Here is a 26,523-nt window from a genome sequence, read left to right on the forward strand (position 1 = left end):
TGGTTTTGGAGTGGCAAATAGGTCAAGGTTCTTGGTCTTGGTATTCTTCAATTGAAGTCTCTATAAGAAGAAGAATTCGTTTGGGTTTTCCTTTCAAATGGGAGAGGTTTTGGCCGTGGCTGATAGGCTATATTTTGGTTTTCTTGTCTCTTTTTTGTTTATGCATTGGTAGTTTCTTGATGAAGAAGAATATTATAATAATCTAATAAAAGAGAAGATCCTAATCTAAAGAGGTAAAAAGCATTCACAAGTAGTTATCATTAGAAGAGAAATGACACAATTGCTATGCCCTAGATTTCTCAACAGAGCCGAGAGATCAAATTTCTTCACATGCAAACTTCTTTGGAGTGAAAAATACAAATTAGTTGACATCGACATAAATTAGTTAACATAGATATTCAACTAGTTTATTTAAATCTCCCGTTAAAATATTTTTGAAAAGTATAAGGTTTAAACATCTTACTCACACATTTTGTTTTACTTCTAATTACTTTACAACATATTCACTTTTTATTATTATAACCGACATTACTTTTATATTTAGAGCATAGTTTATTTTTATTTTAAAGGGGCACGTGTCAACTCCACGGATGGATGGACGGACTTACATATCCCCTCATACTAGGCTGTAGAATGAGCCTCTCAGCTCAAAGAGCTCGCATACAGATGTAACATAGAGAATAGAACTTGCATAACATAGAAACAAGCATACATATGTAACATTGAGAATAGATCTTGCATAACACAGAAACTGGCATAGGGTGCCATTGGAGTTTGCATAAGTTCCCAAATGACTCTCAAATTTTCACAATGAAATTTACCACAGAACATCTCATAAAAATGGCTCAATGCCACAGTGATACCAAAAAAAAGGTGCCAGAGAGCTCACGTTATCCTCAGGTTTTGCTCACTCCTTGATTAGGTTCAAACAACACCAACTCTTATAGGTAATACATCCACAAAGAGTTGGAGTCTTAGATAGCTCACATATCATGCTTATCACAAGACAACAAGAGCTCATATATACCACAGAAAATTCGCATAAACTTTCGCATGAATGGGAGCCGTAGAAGAATAGGATCATACCTTATTCGAATAGAGGATCTCACATGACTTAATGGTGCCCCAGAGGTTCATACGAACCACAGAGTTAATTGATGCCACTGGATAGAATTGACATATTTTACTGATTATTCCACAGAGACTACAAAGATTCACATGGAAGAGTTTCTATAACAGATAAATCCTCGACCTTCTTTCAATAGATATTTCGAATCACTTGTGATGAGGTCTTAGTTTCAACTGCCATATAATTTGCAAGAGATGCCACAAATGTCACTGAGGTAGCTCGCAAATTTCCTCAGAGCCGCAACATAATTTAGCCAGCTGGGTTCCAAGACAAGAAATAGAAATACATTCTTTGCTCACTGCACTTCAACTTGGACTGATGTTCAATCTTCCCCAGCTTTGATATCATGTTGATTTTCTAGAGAAAAGCTAGAAATGATTTTTTCTTCCACAGATAACTAGTTCCAATGATTAGTCAACAATAATTTCACATAGCATTAATGATTAAATAGCTATACAGGAGAAAAATATCAACAAATAAGCATGAAGGAGCAGTAGAAAAATAACCATGAGACAAAAAGACAAGAGACACAAAAATTAGCTCTGAGGCCAAAGAAAACCCACGAGGGGAAAACCCAATTTTCTTTTTCCTTATGTGAGAGAGCTCCAGATTCATCACTACAACAGAAATAACCATAGGTAGATAATAGCCAAACCAACAACCAAGAACAAGATAAGTGCCAAGCCAATGTCCATGCTCTCCTTCATATTTTTGCGCTCCCACACACCCCCCACCCCCTTTAACTTCAGTGGATCAGAGATAGATAAGACAAGTTTGATGTGCCAAATGATGGAAGAAGCCTCTCCTTTATACAGACTTCCAATGGGTTTGAATGTGAAAATTCTGGAACCCGGAATCTTACTGCAACAACTGATAATATTTCTTATATTCGTTAAATTAATTAAACAAACTATTTGCAGTTTTGTATGGAAAATATTGAAACATATACCCTACAACCTTCACAAAACAAATACTACGGAAAAATAAATGCTGGAAAATTAGAGAAATTCTAGCAAACACATTAAAATATCGACAGAGTTATTTTTGGACAATTGTCCTCGGAAGAAAAACAACTTGTGAAAACCAGTGTAGCAGAGGAGGTTTTCTTTATTAACTCTTCAGCAAAAATTCAAGTACAAGAATTTGAACATCAGAACAGAGGAAATATACTGAGAGAAAAATTTAGTGATAAATTTCTCACTCTCCACATCGACTCCCTGACCCTGAGATGAGCACTATGTCCGTACGCTAGGTCTTTGCGTCACCCTTTGCGCAGTGACTGCGCAAAGCTGTAGTGGACTACATCTCTCCTCACGCTATCTCTTCCGGAACTCGTTCTGCACTTCCCAGATCACTGCTAATACCCTCTTTCTCTCCCTGCATCTCACCCTCTGGCTCTATCTCCTCTGTTGAACTTCAACCACTGAGAAAATCGATTTCCCTGGGCAATTGAGTAGCTGCTGGTGTATATTCTCCAAGTCCCATCGAGTTTCTTCTTATAATCTCTCGTTCAGACATCAACAGCCAAGATTAAAACATAATTGATGGCTAAGATTAACTAGAACTCGATCCATGTCCTTTTCTAGAAGTTTCTCACCATGACTTAATTAATATCCTTTAATTAATCATATTCCCTAAGTTCAGACTTAGGAACCATTAAAAAATGATTAATTATTTTAAATAAGTCGTCTCTAGGTGGAATTTCCATAAACGATTTCTGGGTTTTGGAGAATAGATGTATTCTTGCGTCTCCATCAAATTTCGTGGCTAGAACACATCCAATGCTCCAAAAACTAACACTCCCTCTTAGCGAGGAAAGTGTTCTAGCGCTGCAACTCATTGAAGCAACACCCTGTCTTTGCACCATCTCTTGTCACGCGGCTGATGTTTGGATGTTGCTGCCCGCCAACTACTGCGCAACTTTGATATACTCTGAATCTATTTTGCTGCTGGCTCTACCAAATTGCTGCCAACACTACATCTGCACTGCAACTCCCTGTCATCTCTTGCTGCTGCAACTGAGAATCCATCTATTGATGCTATTGAAACAGGCTCTCCACCATACCCATTTGTTCCCTGAACTGGATGAACTTAGCTCTCCCTAGAGCTTTCGTGAGTATGTCTGCTACCTGATCTCCTATGGGAACATATTGCAGCTGGACTGCCCCACGTTGAACACAACCCCTGATGAAATGAGATATGATATCAATGTGCTTCGACCTATCATGAAATACTGGATTCCCAGAGAGTTTTATGCAACTCTGATTATCACAGTAAATACTAGTCACTCCCATCTTCTTTCTGAACAAACTCACGAGCAACTTCCTAAGCCATATAGCTTCGCATGTAGCTATGCTGGCTGCCATATATTTAGCTTTTGATGAGCTCGGTGCTACTGATTTCTGCTTCCTGCTTCACCAAGAGAGCATCCCTGATCTAACACTGAAACAATACCCAAAGGTACTTTTCTTGTCCACTGAACTACCTACCCAATCTGCATAATCTGACGTCATCTCCTCGAGTATATTTCAACTCATATCTGACTGTTCCACACACATATCTAAGAATGTGCCTAGCTATTGACCAATGTACCCTTTTCAGTTCTACCATAAACTGACTAAGGGTATTGACAGCGAAACAAATGTGTGGGCTAGTGTTAACCAGATACGTGAGCGACCCAATGAGCTGTCTGTACAAGGTGGGGTTGACTTCCTTGCCCCGTGATGCATCTATCTTCTTCCAATTGGTGATCATGGGCGTCGCCATGGGTCGACAATCCTGCATTCTGAATCTCTTCAGAATATCTGTAACATAGCTCCCTTGCCCAAGGAATATCTCCCCATTCTTCTGCCACACTTCCAATCCTAGAAAATAGTGCATCAACCCCATATCCTTCATGTCTTGTTCTACTTCAAGGTTCCTTTTGCAGTTCTTTATGAGCCTTGATGATCCTGTCAAAAATAGGTCATCTACATACAAAACCAAAATTAGAGGCTCATTCTCCATCATCAAATAGTAGAGATTGGAATCTGCATCACTCTTGATGAATCCCAACTGCGGAAAATAAGTGTCAATCCGACCATACCATGCCATGGGTGCTCGTTTGAGCCCATATAGGGCTTTCTTCAACCTGCATACGTGAGTGTGCTTTTCATGAGTTTGGAAACCTTCAGGCTACTCTATATACACCTCTTCATCTATCACCCTGTTCAAGAATGTTGCCTTGACGTCCATCTAGTGAATCTCCCATCCTAGCTGTGCTACTAGGTATATAATGGATCTGATAGAGGTATATCTGGCAACTGTGGCGAAAGTATCCTCATAGCCTGTCCCTTCGTTCTGTGCATACCCCTTCGCCATGAATATAGCCTTGTACTTCTCTACACTGCCATCTGCAATGTACTTGATCTTGTTGATCCATCTAGAACCTACATATGATCTGTCTTCTGGTCTAGGAAGTACCTCCCAAACATCATTTGTTATGAGAGAACTATATTCTTCTACCATGGCATCCACCCACACCTGCTGCTGTGCGGCTTCCTGAAAGCTGGAGGGTTCTGTAACCTGAGCTACCAAAGCTTGATATCTGTCAGGTTTCCTGCGCTATCTCTTGTCTGTCCTAGGAGCTCCGACAAACTCCTCTCTGTTTGTCAAGGTCTGACGCACTTCCCTACTGGCTCTGCAACTAGTGGTGGGAGGTTCATTAGTTCCTCCTCCTTTTCCTGCTGAGAACTCCCTAGATCTCCTACCCCTGAGGAGATACTGGTACTAGTCACCGTGCTCAACCCCTGTGACTCTCCTCCTCCTTGCCCCACTTGCTGTCCCTTTTGCTGGGCTAACAAAACTTCCACTGACTAATCACCGGCAGGCATTTCTCTAGATCTTCCGAAAGTTCTGTCTTCCATGAACTTTACCTCTCGTCTCACTACAATCTTCCTACTACTAGAAATGTAGATCCTGTATGCCTTTGAGGTCTCGCTATACCCTACAAGAAACCCCTTCTCTGCAGTATGATCCAATTTACTGCGCTTTTGATCTGGTAAATGGTAGTAAGCCACACTTCTGAATATCCTCAAATGACTTACTTCAGGCTTCTTTCCTATGAAGACCCCCTCTGGCGTTTTCTTCCCCGATGCTCTATTAGGTGTTCTATTTTGAATGTACACCACTGTGTTGCATGCCTCTGCCTTAAAAATCTAGGCAAATCCTGGTCATACATCATAGCCTTTGCAACCCCAACTATTGTTCTGTTCTTTCACTCTGCTACCCCATTCTGCTGAGGATTATGTGGAGATGTACATTCTCTTTTGATGCCTTCCTTTGCGCAAAAGTGTGTGAAGTCTTTATCTGTGTATTCTCCACCATTATCTGAACGTAGCACCTTGATCTTTTTCCCTGTCGTGTTTTCTATGAGAGCCTTGAACTCTTTGAACCAATCAAAGACCTCATCTTTGGTTTTTAAGAAATAGTTTGTTCAACTCGTTCCCATTGCTATTATCACTGTCTATCAGTGCCATTGGAGAATCGAGTTGCAACCTATATAGCCTATTCCTCCGAGCTCCAATATGTCTCAGCTTCTTCCAGCTAGAGTGTTTGACGTACACTTTCTTCCCCATGAAGTGTACATCGTACCCCTTGTCCTATAACTGGGACATTGAAAATAGATTCATATCCACTCCTAGCACATGCAGTACATTAGTAGCGCTAGTGTTGGTTCTTGTTTTTGTCTGAAATTCTATGGTGCCTCTCCCTACCAGAGTACATTTAGTTATGTTGCCTATAGTGATATGGAAGTCCATCTGCTCCTCCTAATAGCTAGAGAAATATTCTCTAACTCCTGTCGTATGAGCTAAAGCTCCACTATCAGTATACTAGACACTAGATGACGCTGAACATGACAAACACACGAACTCATTGTCCAAGCTAGAAGATAATTCTAAGGCTTCTTGATTGTTGATTTCATCCATGATCTTCTGTGCTATTTCTCCTTTCCTTCCTGGCAGTGTTATGCACTAGCAAATTGTTGCAAAATAACTGCGTCCCAACTGAAGATCTGCTCTTCAATGAAAACATTGTTGCTCCCTCTGCCTCTGGCACTCTTTAATCTGGAAAATTTATTCTCGGTCGAGTGTCTCAGAGAAATAAATTTTTCCTAAAAAAAAAACGACCTTCGTGGCCAAAGGAACATCACTGCCTTTGAGGGTTTCGAACTGTTGCCTACGCAATTTTCGAAATTCCTCTTCCCTTTTGGCACTAAGCTCTCCGACTTCCAAGTTGAACTCCGATACCATGTGAAAATTCCAAAACTCAGAATCCTACTGCAGCGACTGGTAGTATTTCTTCTATTTGTTAAATTAATTAAACACACTATTTTCAATTTCCTACGGCAAATATTGAAACATATACATTGCAACCTTCACAAAACAAATACTGCGGAAAAATAAATGTTGGAAAATTAGAGAAATTCTAGCACACATATAAAAATATTGAAACAGTTATTTTTGGACAATTGTCGCTAGAAAAAACCAACTTGGGAAAACTAGTGCAGCAGATGAGGGTTTCTTTATTAATTCTTCAGCAAAAATTCAAGTACAAGAATTTCGACATCAGAACAGAGGAAAAATATTGAGAGAAATTTATGTGATATATTTCTCACTCTCCATAGCGACTCCTTGACCCCAAGATGAACACTTTGTCCATACGCTGGGTCTCTGCATCACCATCAGTGCAGTAACTGTCCAGAGCTCTAGTGGATTGCATTTCTCTTGACACTTTTTTTTTCTGGAACTCGTTCTGCACTTGCCAGATCACTGTTGATACCCTCTTTCTCTCACTTGCAACTCACCCTCTGGCCCTATCTCCTATGTTGAACTTCAACCACTGAGAAAATTAATTTGCTTGGGCAACTGAGTAGTTGCTGGTGTATATTCTCCAAGTCTCATTGAGTTTCTTCTTATAATCTCTCGTTGAGACGTCAACGACCAAGATTAAAACATAATCGATGACTAAGATTAACTAGAACTCAATGCATGTCTTTTTCTAGAATATTCTCACCATGACTTAATTAATACCCTTTAATTAATCGTATTCCCTAAGTTTAGATTTAGGAACCATTAAAAAATGATTAATAATTTTAATTAAGTCGTCTCTAGGTGGAATTTCAGAAACGATTTCTGGGTTTTAGAGAATACATGTTTTCTAGCCTCTCCACCAAATTTCGTGGCTAGAACACATCCGATGCTACAAAAACTAACATTGAATGGGTGACTCTTAAGGGCCCAACAGACTTAAAATAACATGAGGCCGACTTAAAATATTTGGAGGTAAAAATTAAAATTAAAATTTTCCAATTCCTTTTCGAGATAAAAATGCCGACCATGGCTACCATATTTTCCAATAACCTTCAGAAATATAGGAACTAAGGAAAACTGAAGTTCACCACCATGACCAAATACAGGCATGAGCCACTGAAAACCTGCTAAAAATAGCACTGCCCTATACCATAACCCTAAAAAACACTGATCTTTGAAACTGAACCAAAACTTTTGAAACTCAACGAAATCTTTCGCAATTGAAATCTATCAAATTCAGTGTGAAGTATCATGGCCATAGAACCAACTTAGAATGTGTCCACAAATTATTGATGCTGAACAATCAGGATGTGCTAAGGTGAAGTCCAACCTAATCCTGAATGATCTCATGAACAATAATGAAAGTAACACTTGAATTCAACGGTAAATTCAGTTCTAACAGTTTGGCCTGCTTTTTAAAGATTATATGACAGTTTAGGTTTTAAATTTGAACATTGATATTTGAATTTTGAACCTGCCTTTGAAGTTTGAACTATTGACTGCATATTACAACTCTTTTGTAAATTATAATATGATACTCTGTTTCATTTTGTTGTAGATGTTATCTGTTACAATTTTGTTGATGACGAATGTTATATGCTGAAATTTGAAGGTGTATGTTATGGTTCATCATTTGATGGCAACGTTATAACTGCTGATGAATGATGTTATATAATTATATGTGTTTTAAATGGCTGATGCTTTAACGATCATCATTAATATAGTAGTTGTGAAAATCTGGAAATTCCAATTCCTACTACAACAACGAATAATATTTCTTGTACTTGTTAATTTATTGAAACAAATTATTTGCAGTTGTCTACAACAAATATCGAAATACATACACTGCAGTGTTCACAAATTATTTACTGCGGAAAATAAATGTAAGGAAAATACTAGCACAACAATAACACATTAACACAATTGTTTTTGGACTAGTTCCCAGGAAAACCCAGTGTGGGAAAACCGGTGCAGTAGATGAGGGTTTCTTTTATTATTCTTTAGCAAAATCTCGTGTACATCTATGGATAATAGAATAGAAGAAGAATCACTGAGAGAAATTTTACAAACAAATTTCTCCACTTCACAGTGAATTTCTGACACCTGAGAGGACCTGTTTCTCTCATGCTAGCCACACTGCGTCATTGCCTCTGCGTGGGTGATTTGCGTCAACCTCTACGCAGTGAGTGCACTGTCCCTGCGCCACTGCCTCTGCCTGGGAGATCTGTGTCCCTCTTCTACGTTGCTTCTTCCCACTGTTTCGTGCACTCTCGACTATAGCTGATACCCTCTCCCTCTCACTTGCAACTGACCCTCTGATTCGATTTCCTCTTGCCAAACTTCAGCTAGAGAGAAAATCGATCTACTTGGGCAACTGAGTATTTGCCTGGGGTATCTTCCAAATGGCCATTGAAGTCCTTATAACCTTCTCCTTGAATAATAAATGGCCCAGATTAGATTCTAATCAATGGCTTAGATCATTTTGACTTGATCCTCGTCTTCTTCTAGAAGTTTCACCCCTAGTTTAATTAATACCCTTTAGTTATTTTAATTTCCTAAGTTTAGACTTAGGCATCCATTAAAAATAATTAATTATTTTAATGAAACTATCTCTAGGTGAAATTTCCCAAAACGATTTCTGGGTATTCTAGAATACATGTGTACTAGCCTCCCTTCAAATTTTGAGGCTAAGAGCACATCCGATGCTACCAGAAATGAGCACTCCCTCTTAGTGAGGAATGTTCTCTAGTAATGCAACCTACTGAAGCATCACCCTTACTTTGTATCAGTGTTGTGAAAATTGCGATATTATCGTTTTATCGCGAGTTTTTCATCAAAACGAGAATATCGCGAGTAGTACTCATAATTTTTTTTGCCTGATTTTTTCGAAAAAATTGTGGGAATATATATATATATATATATATATATATATATATAATTTTTTTTTTTTGGAGGAGGAGGTGACCCAAGCTACGCCTGTCACACGTAGAGGACGTGGTCTACCTCTTGTAGCTCCTAGTTCTTCAGCATCTAGAGCACAACGAACTCCATAGTCTACTGCAGCCTGCCAACTCCACCGACATCTACATCTAGAGGGGCAAAGGAAATCAGTAGTATTAGAATTTAGATATTTGGTTCATTTCATTGTATATGACATTATGACTCATGATATGAGATACATTATTATATTTTTTGTTGATATTTTGAGGTTGAGTTGGGACTCAGGAGTCATGGCTTACTATTCAGGACATGATTCACTATTATGTGTGATTTTAGCACTAGAAATGATATTAAACATCTTATATATTAGTTCTTTTATCATATTTATGTGTCAATGTATTTATTTTATGTTGTAGATGGTTTAGGTATTAAAAAAATTGAAAAAAAATGAATATTTTTGTACCAAACGAATTTTTCCCGATTATTACCGATTTTTTCCCGATTATTACGATTTTTTTCCGATTTTTTCCTCGCGGTGATATTATCCCGATAACGATTAGTGCAACATTGCTTTGTATTATCTTCCTCTATGTTGTTGATGTATGACATCACTGTTCGCCAACTACTGCGCAAATGCTGCATCTGTGTTGTTGTTGACCCTGCATACTACGACCAACTACTGCATTTGCACTACAACTCCCTCTCATCTGCTGCTGCTGCAACTGAGAAACCATCTGCTTCAGCTATTGACACGGGTTCTCTACCATACTCATCTGCTCCCTGAACTGGATGAACATAACTCTTCCTAGAGCTTTTGTGAGTATGTCTGCTACCTGATCTCTTGTGGGGACAAAATACAACTATACTGCCCCATGCTAAACACAGTCTCTGATAAAGTGACATCTGATATCAATGTGTTTCGACCGAGCATGAAATACTGGATTCTCAGAGAGTTTGATACGAGTCTGATTATCGCAGTAAACACTGGTCACTTCCATCCTCTTCCTAAACAAACTCACAAGCAGTTTTCTAAGCCATATAGCTTTGCATGTAGCTATGCTGGCTGCCATGTATTTTGCTTCTGCTGAGCTCAGAGCTACTGACTTTTGCTTCCTGCTGCACAAAGAGATCATTCCTGATCCAACGCTTAAGCAATACCCGGAGGTACCTTTCCGGTCTAGTGAACTACCTGCCCAATCTGCATCTGTGAATCCAATCAATCTGACGTCATCTTCTCAGGTCTATTCAACCCATATCCGACTGTTCCACACACATATCTAACAATGGCCTAGCTGCTACCCAATGTACCCTTTTCGGTTCCACCATGAACTGACTAAGGGTGTTGACAGCGAAACAAATGTCTGGCCTAGTGTTGACTAGATACATGAGTGACTCAATGATCTCTTTGTACAAGATGGGGTACACTTCCTTGTCTCCTGATGCATCTATTTTCTTCCGGATGGTGATAATAGGCATAGCTATGGGCTGGCAATCTTGCATTTTGAATCTCTTCAGAATTTCTGTAGCATATCTTCCTTGCCCAAGGAAGATCTCCCCATTCTTTTGCCAAACTTCCAACCCTAGAAAATAATGCTTCAACCTCATATCATTCTTGTCGAATTATGCTTCAAGATTCTTCTTGCAGTCCTTTATGAGCCCAGATGACCTTGTTAGAAATAAATCATCTACATATAATACCAGAATAATTGGCTCATTCTCCACCATTAGATAGTAGAGATTGGGATCAACATCACTCTTGATGGATCCCAACTGCTGCAAGTAACTATCAATCCAACCATACCATGCTCCGGGTGCCTGCTTGAGCCCATACATGGCTTTCTTTAACTTGCATACATGAGTTCTCTTTTCATGAGTTGTGAAGCCTTCAGGTTGTTCTATATACACCTCTTCTTCTATCATCCAGTTTAAGAATGTCGTCTTTACATCCATCTGGTGAGTCTCGCATCCCATTCGAGTTGTTAGGTATATAACGGATCTGATAGAGGTATATCTAGCTATTGGGGCAAAAGTCTCCTCATAGTCTATTCCTTCCTTTTGTGCTTACCCCTTTGCCATAAACCTAGCCTTGTAGTTATCTATACTGCCATTTGCAGCATACTTGATCTTGTAGATCCACCTTAATCCTACAACTGACCTATCCTCTGGTCTAGGTACCACTTCCCAGACATCATTCGTCATGATAGAATTGTACTCTTCTACCATGGCATCCACCCAAACTTGGTGTTGTACGACTTCCTGAAAAATGGAGGGTTCTTCAACTTGTGCTACCAAGGCTTGGTCCTTGTCAGGTTGTCTACGCTGCCTCTTCTTGGTTCTAGGAGCTTCGACAAATTCCTTTGTGTCCCTCAGTGTCTGCTAAACTTCCCTGTTGGTTCTACCACTGGTGGTGGGAGGCTCAATCAAATCCTCCACCTGTTCTTGTTGTTCCATCTGTTGAGAACTACTTGGATCTCCTACTCCTGAGGAAATACTGGTGCTGGTTATGATACTCTATCTTGATATCTGTCCTTTTGCTTGTCCTTCTTGCTGCCCTTGCTGTTGTTGGACTAATAGAACATCTACTGACTGATCTTCTGCTGGCATCTCTTGAGATTTTTTGAAAAATCTATCTTCCATGAACCTTGCATCTCGTCCAGTGTTGCGGGGGAGCGCCCCCCCCCCCCCCCTTCGAACCCGCTCCTGAAGCGCGCTCCGGGCGAGAGCGGGTCGGGAGCGGGTCGGGAGCGCGCTCCTGTAAAAAAATTTACGCTCCCTGGTCTGTTAGGGAGCGATTCAGGGAGCGATCGCTCTCGCGCTCCCGGAGCGTTTTTTAATGCCCGGGAGCGATCGGGGAGCGATCGCTCCCTGATCGGTCCCGGGCATTAAAAAACGCTCCAGGAGCGATTTCAGACGGGCCGGGAGCGGTTCGGTGGAAAAAAAATCCGCCGGACCCGAAATTTCCAAAAATTTTAGAATTTTTTTTTTTATTTTATAAGCCCAATGGGCCAAAAAAATTTCATTTCAACTTCATTGAGCAAGAGATTGAGAGCTGGAGCAAGAGCAAAGGAGCAAGGAGCAAGAGCTGAGGAGCAAGGAGCCAGAGCTGAGGAGCGAGGAGCAAGTGCCAAGGAGCGAGGAGCAAGCCTGCAGAGGTAAGTAACTTAATCATTTAGTTAGTTTAGCTGGTTAGGTAGTTAATTTGGTTAGTTTAATTTAGCTGTTTGAGTTTAAAGATCATGTATTTAAATTAAATTAATAAATTAAATGAATTAATCCCAATAAACTAAATTAATTTGCAGATTCAAGATTCAAACCCTACAAACATCAAACACCATGGACCTGGGGATATTTATTGGCATTTTCCTCTTCCTGGTCCCTTTTATGGTTATTATGGTGGTGGAGAGTAGGAAACGGAGGGGGCCTGACACTGAAGAGGTGGATGAAGAAGCTGGAGGAAGTCAAATGGGTGAAAACCCCAGTGAGGAGGAGGTGGAGGAGCGTGAACATGACCCTCAAAAAACTAAACAAGACCAAACTCCATTGTGGAAATATGTTCACAGGGCTGAAACAGGGAGAGGGGGTGGAACCACTAAATTTCATTGCCCCCATTGCAACACTGATTACACAGGCTCATACACCCGTGCTAGAAGACACCTCTGCGGGAAAAGGCCATGGGATGGAGAGAAACAAATAGGAATCAAAACTTGTGCAGCGGTGTCAACAGCAGATAGAGCCAAATACATAAAGGAAGAGGAGGATGCCCAATACAGAACAAAAAGATCAAGGGGTTTCTTTGAACCAATCTCACCATCACAAAGAACTCCTTCAGCATCCTCCCAAGGCAGTGGATATGGACATGGAGGCACAGGGTCATCATCTTTAAGGCGTAGAACCATATCAGATTTCCTTGATGAGGGGTGTAGGAATGATGTGGATTCAAAAGTTTATAGGTTCCTCTATGCATGTGGGATACCATTCAATGTTCTACGCTCACCTTATTGGCACGAAATGGTTTCTGCCATAAATGATGCCCCTAAAGGATACAAGAGCCCTGGGTATGACAAGGCAAGAACTGTTGGCCTTGATCATGAAAAAGCAAAAATATCACATTCTTTGAATAAAATGACAAGTTCTTGGACTGACAATGGGGTGTCCATTGTATCTGATGGATGGACAAATGTAAAAGGCAAGCCATTGATAAGTGTTCTTGCTGTGTCCTGAAGTGGTCCCATCTTTCTAGCTGCACATGATTACTCAGACAAGTTCAAGACCGCTATCAACATTGCAGAAGCATTGCTTGAAACAATTGAGCGTATTGGCCCATACAATGTCATCCAAGTCATCACTGATAATGCTCCTAATTGTAAGGCAGCGGGAGCAATTATTGATGATAAATACCCGAACATATTTTGGTCTGGATGTTTGGTTCACACATTGAACCTTCTGTTGCATGATATTGTCAAAAACAAAAGTGAACAATACCAATGGATTGGTGATTTGTACAAGAAAGGAAAAAAATGATAAAATTTATTACAAATCATAGCAATACCCATGGCCTTTTCCGCAGTCACTCGAGATTGGAGTTGCTGAAGATTGCGAGGACTAGATTTGGTAGCTATTACCTCACCTTCAGGCGCCTTTTGAAGGTAAGAGAGGCATTAGCTAGCATGGTATCAAGTCCACATTGGCAGGTGTTAAAGGAAAGGGCTACAAATGTAGCTGACATGGCAGATTTTGAAACGGTGGAGGAGGCCGCTCTTGATGGGCAGTTTTGGACAACTGTGAGACAGGTATTGGATTTCACCAAGCCAATTTATAACATGATTCGGTTTGCAGATACAGACAAACCAGTGATTGGCGAGGTGTATGAGCAAATGGATACCATGTTGGGGGAAATAAAAGACATTGTTCATAATAAAGATCCCAACTTGTACAAACTGATTCATGATTGTGTGTGTGAACGGTGGAATAGGCTTAACCTTCCACTACATTGCTTGGCGTATATCCTTACGCCAAAATACTACTCAGAATCTTGGTTGGGCAAACCTGCAGCAGGGGGTGGTGTTAGGACCAAACCCCATTTAGATCAAGAGGTAACTAGAGGATATCTGGAAGCATTAGAAAAGTTGGTGCCTGACAGGGAGGAATGTGCAGCTGTGCGCCTTGAAATAGGCAGATACTTCAGTGGCAGTGGTTTGTATGGTAACTTCCATGCAATGGACGACAAAGATAAATTTGATTCTCTCACATGGTGGGAAACATATGGCGGTCACGGACTTTTGCCAAAATTGGCAAAAAAAGTTCTTTCACAGGTTGTAAATTCTTCTTCTGCAGAGAGGTGTTGGAGCACCTACAGTTATATACATAATGTGAAAAGAAACAGACTCAACGAAAACCGAGCAGAAAGCTTGGTTTATGTGCACTACAACTTGAGGTTGTTGAGCCATTACTGTGATCGGGCTAATGAAGATCCCACATATAAAATTTGGGACAATCACCCTGAGGACGACAATTTGGAGGATGGCATTGTACATATTGAAGAACTAGAAGAGGAGCTTGTACGGGATGAAAATGAAGCAGTTGCAGCAGCCATGCCACCTCCACCTCCACCATCCAGTAGCAGTTCTCGGGGCCCGAGTCTTGTTCCATTGCTGTCGCCACCTCCATCGACACCCTCACGTGGAGGCTCTAGTTCTGGTCGTCGGTCTGTGCGGGAGACTCCTAGAAGACCACCACGACCTGCTTATACTCCTGGAGACTCTCGTGGCAAGGGCCACTTGTAGATTTACAGTTTACTTGTCTTTTTTAGTTTCTATTAGACTTTAGTTTTCATAACTGTTGAGTTTTGAGTCCTTGACTCTTGACTCTTGACTCTTTCATATCATTATGACATTATGATATTTTTTGTAAACATTATATCACTGTGACAATGAAAATTTGAAGTTTGAAGTTGGGCCTTGGCAATTATAACTCATTGGTAATGATTGTGAATTATGAATATGATGCTTTGTGAAAGACTAAAGTTGTTTCATTTCATCTCATTATTCATGTTTCATTTTATAAATTTTTAACATTTCATATCATGTTAACAGTTAGAAGTTAGGACTTAGAAATATCTTCGATATTACTTCTTGTAATGGTTAAACTTGTCTTACAAGTACAACTTGTTACTTTGGTGATCAATGATGATAAATGTTATTGAATTTTAAATTCTGAAAGCTTGAAGTTGAAACTTTAATATTGAATTTGATGAATCATGATTTATAAGACTCATGGACATGGTTGATGACGATTATAATTTCTAGATGATTGATGTGATATGGTTCAATGATCAATTTATGTTTTTTTATGTTTTTTATGTCTATTTCATCATTCTACATGTTTTTGTTGACATATATGTATCAAAAATTAAAAAATATAAAAAATATATATATTTTTAAAAAATCGCTCCCCGATTCGCTCCCAAACCGGGAGCTTCTGAAAATGGTCGCTCCCGCTCCCGCTTCCGCTCCCGCTCCCCGCTCCCGCTCCCAAGTAACATTGATCTCGTCTTACTACAATTTTTGTGCTGCTTGGAATGTAGATTCTATATGCTTTTGAGGTCTCGCTATGAGGCACCCATTTTCTGCAGTTTGATCCAACTTACTATGCTTCTTGTTTGGAATGTGACAAATGACACACTTCTGAATATTCTGTGATGACTCACCTTTGGCTTTTTACCTGTGAGGACTCCTTCAGGTGTTTTCTTCCCCAATGCTCTGTGAGGAGTTCTGTTCTGGATATACATCGCTATGTTGCATGTCTCTGCCCATAAGAATCTAGGCAAGTCCTGGTCATATAACATAGCCTTTGTTGCTTCGACAATTGTTTTATTCCCCCGCTCCGCTACTCCATTTTGCTGTGGATTGTATGGAGTTGTCCACTCTCTTTTGATGCCCTCCTTTGCGCAGAAATTTGTGAAGTGTTTATCCATATATTCTCCACCATTATTTGAACAGAATACCTTTATATTTTTCTCTGTCATGTTTTCTACGAGAGCCTTAAAATCTCTAAACCGATCAAAGACCTCATCTTTTGTCCTTATGAAATAGATCCAGGTTTTTCTAGAGTGGTCATCAATAAAGGTGACAAAATACTCGCCAACGCTAAGAACTTTTGTGAACATCGGGGCACGAATATCTGAGTGTATCAATCCCAACACGCCTCTTGCTCTGTTGTCACTTCTGGGAAAAGTTGCCTTAGCATATTTCCCTAGTATGCATCCTCTCCATACATCATCATGCTCAGTACTGAGAACTGGAACTCTTGTAATAATCTCTCTGAGCATCCTTGGTGCTCCATGGTGTAAGCGTCCTATTCGCTTGTGCCATAGTTCATTCAGTTCTTTTTCCCCATTATGATTACTGTCTATCAGTGCCATTGGAGATTCGAGCTACAATCTATACAATTTGTTGCTTCGAGCTCCAATTTGTCTCTTCTTCTTCCAGCTGGGATGTTTGAGATACACTTTCCTTCCAATGAAGTAGACCTCATATCCCTTGTCCTGTAATTGAGACACTGCAATCAGATTCATTCCTAACCCCGACACATGCAACACATTAATGGCTCTTATGTTGGTTCCTGGTCACTTTGAAACGCTATGGTGCCTCTCCCTACTGGAGTACACTTCGTTTTGTTTCCCATAGTGATCTAGAAGTCCTTCTGCTCTTCTAGATAGCTAGAGAAGTACTCTCGTACTCCAGTCATGTGAGCTGAAGCCCTGCTATCAATATACCAAACACCTGTTGATGCTGAACTTGACAAACATGCGAATTCTTCTTCCAATTTGGAAGATAATACATCTTGACTATCCATGTTGTTTCGTGCTATTCTTCTTCTCCTGACGTATTTTTGTCTCGACAACTGCTGCAGAACACTGCGTCCCACCTGAAGACTGCTTAGTGCAGGATCCGTTGCTCCCTATGCCACTGACAAATCACGAAATAGAAATCTTACCTCTCTGTCAAATCACTCATAGAGATATTTTGCTCAAGAATCTCGCCCTCCTGGCTTGCACTGCGCAATCCCTTTGGGAATTCGATCTATTGCCTATGCAGCACTTCAATCTCTCTCCTTCTCTTCAACGCTGGGCTCTTCTAGTCTACTCTCTTGCTTCACCTTTGCTCTGATACCATGTGAAAATTTGGAAATTCCAAATCCTACTACAACAACTGATAATATTTCTTCTATTTGTTAATTTACTAAAACAAATTATTTGTAGTTGTCTACGACAAATATTGAAATACATACACTGCATTCTTCACAAATTAATTACTGCGAAAATAAATGTAAGGAAAATACTAGCACAACAATAACACATTAACACAGTTGTTTTTGGACAATTTTCCCTGAAAAAACCCAGTGTGGGAAAACTAGTGTAGTTGATGAGCGTTTCTTTTATTATTCTTTAGCAAAATCTCATGTACAATCTATGGATAGTAAAATAGATGAAGAGTCACTGAGAGAAATTTTACAAACAAATTTCTCCACTCCACAGTGAATTTCTGACCCTTGAGAGGACCTGTTGCCCTCACGCTAGCCACACTATGTCACCCTCTATGCAGTGACTGCGTTGTCCTTGCGTCACTGCCTCTGCATGGGTGATCTGCATCCCTCTTCTCCGCTGCCTCTTCCTGCTGTTTCCTGCATTCTCGACTATTGCTGATACCCTCTCCCTCTCACTTGCAACTCACCCTCTGATTCGATTTCCTCTTGCCGAACTTCAACCAGTGAGAAAATCGATCTACTTGGGCAACTGAGTATCTGCCTGGTGTATCTTCCAAATGCCCATCGAAGTCCTTATAATCTTCTCGTTGAATAATCAACAGCCCAGATTAGATTCTAATCAATGACTTAGATCATTTTGACTTGATCCTCTTCTTCTAGAAGTTTCGCCTCTAGTTTAATTAACACCATTTAATTATTTTAATTCCCTGAGTTTGGACTTAGGCATCCATTAAAAAAAATTAATTATTTTAATAAAACTATCTCCAGGTGGAATTTCCCAAAACGATTTCTGGGTATTTCGGAATACATGTGCCCTAGCCTCCCTGAAAATTTTGAGGCTAAGAGCACATCCAATGCTATCAGAAATCAACAGTGGTCAAATATATGTTTTCATGTTTTCGGCAATTAATTCAACATTCTGAATTTTTTTTTTTTTTTTTTTTTTTTGAATTTTATGTATTGAAATATATTATAAAAAAACTGTCTTGGAATGCTCTGTTCCTAGAAGCTTTTGAATATTTTGCTCTCCAGTCCCTCTCTTGCTTCCTGTTCCCACCAATCTTGAATGGGGTTCTTAGCTATTGCTAGGTTTTGAATTTATTTCCTTTCTTACCAGATATCTATTGTATGATTGTAGGCATGCTCGACAGCTTGTTTATTTGTTGCCCCTGACTTCAAGTTGTGTACGTGACTATGTAGGGTCTTGTTTTAGTTTTTGCATACATAGACTGTATATGGTAGGAATATCTTTTGTTTTTGCATACATTAGTGTCATGCTTTTATTTTGCACATTCAAAAATGTTTTGCATATTTATTCTATATTTTGTTCTCCCATGTTACTGATTGGATTTACTGTGCCCTGTAGTTCCATTTATCACTCATGGACATGAATAAAAATATCTTATGTTACCCTTTTTTTGTAATGTTTTTTGTGTTGACTGCAGTGTCTCAATACTAGGTGATGGTATTTGATTTGTAATCTATAACAGTGTCACAACTAACATGATTTTTTCTACAGGCAGCAGATTTTGCAGTTGGTGATGAAGGAATTGATTCTAGAGGAAGGAAGCCAGAATCCAGCTCTTCAAAAGATCTTAACAAGACCTCTCAAAGCAGTCTTTCAGTACCTACATGTCCACAAGAATTTCAAAAGACAAATTCTTCAAAATCAATTGAGATGATTAATTCGTGGAATCGAGTGTTACAATCTTCAACTCATACATCCAAGCCTCTGTTACCATTCCCAGAATGGAATATCGATTTTTCTGAGTTGAAAATGGGTGTCCGTGTTGGTATTGGTATGCATTCTGACACATTTTCTGAAGATAAGTAATAATCAAGTTTTTTTTATCACTGATCCCTGTTAGTAGTATTGTCTATCCTGCTGTTGCTTTGTGTACAATGGATGTTATAGTCGGAAATAGAAGCTCAATATAAAACCATCACATCCTCAATAAAAGAAAAATAATTGAATAAAATAAAAGAGAAAGTAAAGTGGTTGGTCTTTCTTTCAGAGTCTGAACCCTAGTTGCCTAACTGATACATTTGGAGAAGCTTGGGAGGTTACCTTGTTTTGGATAGGAGGTAATATCTAAATCCTTATGCATCCATTATAATCTAAAAATTTTAAATGCATTGATGTTGAATTTTGTTAACGGCGTAGGGAAAAATGGGATGTGTGCATCAAAGATTATAATAACCAAACATGGGCATACAACCATTTCACATGAAAATACAGTAGAACCCTATATGTCCATACAGTATGGATATGATATGGTCAAGTTTCATAGACTGTATTGTGTCTGTATCCATGTATGGAGAAGAGAACCCTAGCATAAAGATCAATGAAAATCCTAAAATGTCATAAAGTTTTCTGAAAGAACTAAAGTTCCTTAAAAAATTGCAGTGTTACCAACATCACAAAAAAATTGCATGGTAGAAATTTTTACCATGATTTTATTGCGAGTAAAAGTCGCAATTTTTTTCCTGCCGAAAAAATTGCAATTTTATCATAAAAGTCACTGTAAAATCACAACATGACCAAAAATATTGCCAAGCTGCTTGTTACCCACCAAAATGGGTAACTTATAAGAGAAAACTTTTCTGCTATTCTTGACAGCTAGCTGGGCAACTAGCAACCTCTGATGACAACCGCTACTTGACAACATGCCATTATATCTTCGCCATGTGCATCAACCATATGCTTCTCAACTATCTGACATGAGCACATGGAGTAGGTCGGGCTTCCTCTGATGAGGTACTTTAATCATTTTGTAATCGGGTACTTATGCTTGTTTGTTTTTGGGCATTTGATATGGATTATGGGGTGATTTATAAGAAGGATGGGTTGTGACCGTGATCTTGTTCCCTCACCTTAAATGGGGGTTTAATCTTCGTTTCTAGTCTAGTGGGATCTGTTACACAACAAAAGTGGGTGACCCTAGAAGAGGATTTTTCTCCAAGATTTGTTTTTAGCCGGTAGCCAGCAGCCCTGTTACCCACCATTTTGTGGGTGATATCCCTAGGAGAAATTTTTTCTCCAAGATGGTCCTCAACCGGCCGCCAACAACTCCTTGCAACCACCAACTAGCTCGTTGTGCCATTTTATGCCACCTGAGCCAGCCATATGGTCCCTCACCCATTTGTCATCGTATGTTTGAAGGTGGACCTCCCGAACCTAATGGTATGCCATGTCATTTGGTAATTGAGTGTTGTAGTTTGTTTACCAATGATACTTATGGGCATAGATTAATGGGGGGATTCGGTGGAAAGAGTGGGCTAGGTAGGTGCTCTTGTCCCCTAAACCTCTTTTGGATGTTAGCCGTGGACCCTAGTTCCGTAGGATCTCTTTAACTGACCTTTGGGCTTTTAGGGATAGTACTTCATGGGAAACCATGATTTTGGTTCGTGGTCCCGCTCCCTCATCCACATATATCACTCCCCTTCCGCTCATTATAACTTCATTCATCATTCCTCCACCTGGGCCCACATAGGGTTAGCCTCCCCTTCCCCTTGCCCACACCTTAGGTCGGGCTTGGAACGACGCCTCGGAGGTTGATGCAGTTGAAAAGAAAAGTAAAGGCATAATTGGCTACATTTAACAGGAAAATGTACCACAAAATGCAAAAGATGGTTGGGACAAACATATTTAGAATGTGGGCAAAATCCAATACATGAGCTCTACCCCATTATCATGACCATCACCCTGGTTCCTACAGGCCCTAGATGAGCTTCCTTTATCATTCAAGAACCCATGATTGTCCCAAGCCCTAGTAGGCAATGAATCGCCCTACCTTAAAGGGGGAATCCACTGTTATAGCTTACACATCATGGTCTTATCCCTTGAGCCCCGAGCAGTTAATTAAAGAAAAATCATAAAAGCCAAAAGACATATAAGGAAGGGTGGAAAAATCAAGGTCAGGGCACCTCATGTACCATGATTGCTCCCTGCTATACATTATATACATAACTGTGGGCTTCCCTTTTATTAGCTACCCTTGTACTCTAGCATGTGGCCCAGCGCTGCCCCTTTCATTCCCTACTCCATTCATCTCTTTATCACATGCCACCTCCCTTTAAAGGATGTACCTTGGACATACTATCCCCTTTAAAAGTAGAAACCACTCAATAGGATGCTTGGTTAACCCCATTTGGAGCTTGGAGACATTAGCACATGCCAAAGCCCACTGTGGAAGGGCATGCCATTATGAAGTGCCCACCTGTTGTCCTCGGTTTGTAAACTCTTTTACTCGATTTCCTTTGATGACTTGTTGTATTGGAAGGCTAGGGGATACATTGGATCTGATGCAGGATTGCAGATGGTCTCCATTTTGGGTTTGGTCTCCCTAGACGGGGTCCTAACCCTCCAGAGGACTACATTGGCACATGTAGGGTGTGTGTTGAGAACCATGGGCCTCCACAACAGTAGACAACACTCCATGGATCTCCAGAGATGTTCAGAGATTGCTCGAGATTCACCTATTCGATGAGGAAGATGCACCTAGTTCATCATGCCCAACCGAACCCACAGTTGTACCATGCACTTGGAAAATGACCCATGCCTTGCATGGTGATGTGGCATCAGCCGTTATAGATGGTTTACATGCATATTTGACCTACTTGGAGACCCATGAGGTCACTTGTGTGCCCGCACAGTCATTGGGAGCACCACAAGTTCATTATTTGGAGAACAAGGGGCCAACCCCTTGTCCACTACTTTTGGGAGTCCTATTCATCATTGTGGAACTTATGGATTTCATCAAGCTTCTTAGAGGGCCCAACGACATGTATTGTTGATCATTCGACCTCCTCAGAGGCTTATTATTTTGTTTATGAGCTAGTTTGGTGGGCTTGTCACCAAAAGTTAGTTAGTTTGCACGTTAGTTTATTTTAGGGGCTAATGTAGGCCCAAGTAGCTAAATCTAACTCGTTAGGTGTGTATAAATAGAAGTGATGAAGATTCATTTTAGCATCATCACTTGGATTAATCATCCTCTCTTAAGAGATTTTCGCTATTCTTTTTGGAGGACGAAATTGGATGGATGGATGAATTTTGATGTTTGGATATCTTCACTTTAGTCTTGGAGCTTCTATATTGGCATATGGTGATGATTGGATATACTTGTTCTCACAGGTAAGTGCTCTTTTAATGCTATTTTGTCATTCTTTTCTATGTCACCTAAATGATGCTAGGATTTTCGCTATACTAGGTCAAAATTTTGCTGCTTTTCTTTGATGAAAGGGTATAATTTGTCTTTTATTAGCGTTGCATCATGTTACGGGCCATGTTTGAATAAGTGAATGCTCCTAGAGATGTTTCATGGAAATTTATCTTGACAAGTCATCACATAGTGCACATTGAAGTATAAAGACCTTGAAGCAATTTTCCTCATGCCCTAATTGTCATGCGAAATTGTTGTAGAGGCCTCCTTGACTGAATGAAACCATCCTAATCATTGGAATCTTCTTGACTTCATTTCTCCCAAAGGAATAGGCACTGTTCTTCCATAGGTGATCAACTTAAAGCATATTTTTCTCACCTTTTCCCTTTATTTCTAGGCCTGGCCTACATAGGTCACCTACGGCATCAAATATCACAATCTAGGCATCCAAATACTTCGATTTTTGGTTAACAATTGTGCTGGAGGTTGCTCAAGAAGTCCTCCAAATTTGAAACAAATCCAATGGTGGGATCTCGAGATATTGCAAGCCCTAGTTTGAGGACTATTTCTTGCCGTAGGTTTCCCTTAGCTGGTGCCCTCTTTGGGATTATTGCATCAAATTCAAAGAAAATTTCTCCTTTAATCCCTTTCTCCCCCTTAGTTAGGTCAAGCACACCCTTGGTTGATCAATTCATCCCCTTGACCTAATTCTTGGTCCACTTGGCCCCATGTGGTCCCATTACCTTTTGAAGATCAATCCACAAAGACTAATTTGAATCCAAGATGACACAGGGATTTTAGGGGCTAGGAATCTCCTTGAAAAGTCATATACTCAAACCCTATCCCTTGGAATTCCCCTATGCCCTTCTTAGAGAGCCTTTCATCTTGCTTTCCAAGCAACTAAGCGATACATTTGAACTTCTCTTGTGAATAGGCTTCTAGGATCACCTTTCACCGTATCATTGATCCATTCATCTTCGTGGTCCTCATTATACTAGGTCTCCTCCCATCGGTGAATGTTTGTAAAAAGCAAGGAGCCTTAGCTGAGGTGACAGTGAGTTATCGCTCCATTGTTACCCTTGACCTGGTAGTTGCTGCATAGGACCCCACTCCTAAGACCCCTGCTAGTTTGAGCAGTAACATTTTTGGTGCCATTGTTGGTGACACGAACCATGTGTTGTGTTCCCCATATGACATTATTGATATATTAATTGGGGGCTCCATTTGAAGAATGAAGCCCTTGTTCTTTATTAAACTTCAAAGTTAATGCTTGTAGGGTGAAACAATCATCTATTAAGGCATCTACATTCACCATGGCGACTACATTTTTAATCATAATGTGTAAAAACCCTAAGAAATGGACTATCTCGAGCAACATGGTTTCCCTCATTCTCCCTATAATGACCTTAGTACTGAAGAAGTTCTAGAGAGCCCAGAAATCAAGGCATGGATGAGAAGTGGGATGCCTAATTCAAAGGAAGTCCTAATCAAGATCCCAATGTCCATCTTGACGACCTCTCTTATGCCTTAGCCTTGGTAGCGATTGACAATGATGACACAATTATGAGATTGTTGGCTTTATCACTTGAAGGTCAAGTTAAAGATTGGTATGATAGCCTCCCTCATGAGATTTCCATTGAATATGAATCATTTGAAGATATCGTCTTAGAAAGATGGGGTGGCATCCCTCATGAAGAGTGGGAGGCTCTCAGAGACTTTTCTGTGCAAGAGTTCCACAATGGAAGGAGTAATCTGGAAAGGAATCCTGGTAAAAATGAGGAATATGTATCAACTTCTAAAGTGAACCATCCTCCCATTACATGTGATAACCCCAAAGGAAGATCTTGCTAAAGAGGTTGGGGATAACTTTGGTGATCTAGGTAATGAGCATGAAGACGAATCCTCCTCGTGTCCATGTGATGAAAAGGATGACTTTGAGGACGCATGTGTTGGGAAGAAGGAATCTATGGAAAGTAAAGTTGAGACTAACCTTACCTTTCTCAAGGATAATACTCCCGATGATTCTCCTTTGGAGAACCTCGAGGAAGGTGATCCCATTAGCCCTGTAGAAGATGACATTAGAGATTATTTGCATATTGAAAAAGAGAAATGGGAAATTGTTGGTCCTCAATTTGACTATGGTCCCATTTATGACGCCAACAAGGAGGATGACGTTGAGAGTGGCCTTCCCTTTCTCCCGGGCATTATTTATGAAGACATATTCCTCAGTTTCCCCTGCATGAAAAGGAGATATTGGGGATAATTGATTCTCCTTTTTGGGAAGACCCTATCTTTGATACGAACAGTGATATGATTGATGAGGCCCTTGCTCATACTTACCTTGCTTATGATTGTAGGAGTATATTCAAATCACTTGAGCCTCTGGATTTGGATTTTCAGGAAAGGTATCACAATTAGACTTCACCTTCCCCTTTGCCCTTTTCTATTGTTCATCATCTGGAGTCTTCATCAAGTGATTCCCTCACCTCTTGTCATATGATCTCAAGTGACCGCGAGCCCTTTCTCCATTCCGAGTATAGTGTTAAGGAGGAGCCCTTCATTGATTATACTTTACCTCCATGGACACACCCTCAGGGTTTTGATCACCCTTCGTCTCCCTCTCATAATGACCTTGTGGCATCTACAAAGCACAATATTATGAGAAATGATTGTGATAAGAAGTTCTCAAGGATAATCATTCATTGCACCATTGTGTACTTAGAGGGAAGGGTCCACATTTCTAGATTGACTTGTGTTCCTTCTCCTAGGGATTCCTCTTACCTCACATGGAAACCATGTTTTCCCATCCCTCGCTTGCATCATCCTCCATGTGTTTGTGTTTGCATTCGCTTTGGGATTTGCTGCATGAGTAATCATAAAGGCAGGGGTGTTTATATTGATTTGATGATATGTTGGTTGCATTGGCTTTATGATACACTTAATATTAGCTTCATTGTATGCTGGTTAGGGTAGGATGCATTGCATGCTCATTTTCTCATTAGAACTAACATCATATGATATTTGTCATGATAGATTAGCTGCATTTATATTTAAAAACTGCATTTGAAGTTTATTTTTATGAGTCGATTTTGTGGGTTTAATCCAAGCATGTGCTATCATGAGACGTCACGAAAGCATGCTGCCCTGTGTTTTTCAACTATTATATGCGTAGGTAACAGGTCTATGGTAACCAAGAGATTGTTGGGGTTCTCATGACCTCCTGTTCGAGTAGCTTCGTCCACTTTTTCGAGAGATCACATCCATATTGGAGCCAGATGTTACCCACCAGTTTGTGGGTGATATACCTAGGAGAAAAAATTTCTCCAAGATGGTCCTCAGCCAGCAGCCAACAACCCTTTGCAACCACCAATCAGGTCATTGTGCCATTTCTCCGCCACTTGAGCTAGACATGTGGTCCCTCACACATCTGTCATGATTGTATGTTTGAAGGTGGGCCTCTCGAACCTAAAGGTATGCCTTGTCATTTGGTAATTGAGTGTTGTAGTTTGTTTATCATGGATACTTCTGGGCATGGATTAATTGGGGTATTCTGCGGAAAGAGTAGGCTAGGTATGTGCTCTTGTCCCCTAGACCTCTTTTGGATATTAGCCTTGGAAAAGCAAAGGTCGGGGTAACTCATGTATCCACGATTGCTCCCTCCTACCTCTGTACACCC

At 40.2% G+C, this 26,523-nt stretch overlaps 1 protein-coding gene across 4 annotated transcripts in view; it reads left to right on the forward strand.

Moving 5' to 3' along the window:
• Positions 1-26,523, forward strand: part of LOC149140189 (serine/threonine-protein kinase EDR1-like) — a 499,775-nt gene that overhangs the window by 294,042 nt on the left and 179,210 nt on the right. For all 4 annotated transcript variants that reach the window (XM_089447023.1, XM_089447024.1, XM_089447025.1 and 1 more), the window contains one exon: positions 19,205-19,484. In XM_089447023.1, coding sequence (XP_089303149.1) covers positions 19,205-19,484 — 280 coding nt within the window. The remainder of the gene's footprint in view (positions 1-19,204; positions 19,485-26,523) is intronic.

Source organism: Pinus tabuliformis, chromosome X (assembly GCF_031772625.1).
Source record: "Pinus tabuliformis cultivar Carrire ecotype Pingquan chromosome X, CPIR1, whole genome shotgun sequence".
NCBI classification, from domain to species: domain Eukaryota; kingdom Viridiplantae; phylum Streptophyta; class Pinopsida; order Pinales; family Pinaceae; genus Pinus; species Pinus tabuliformis.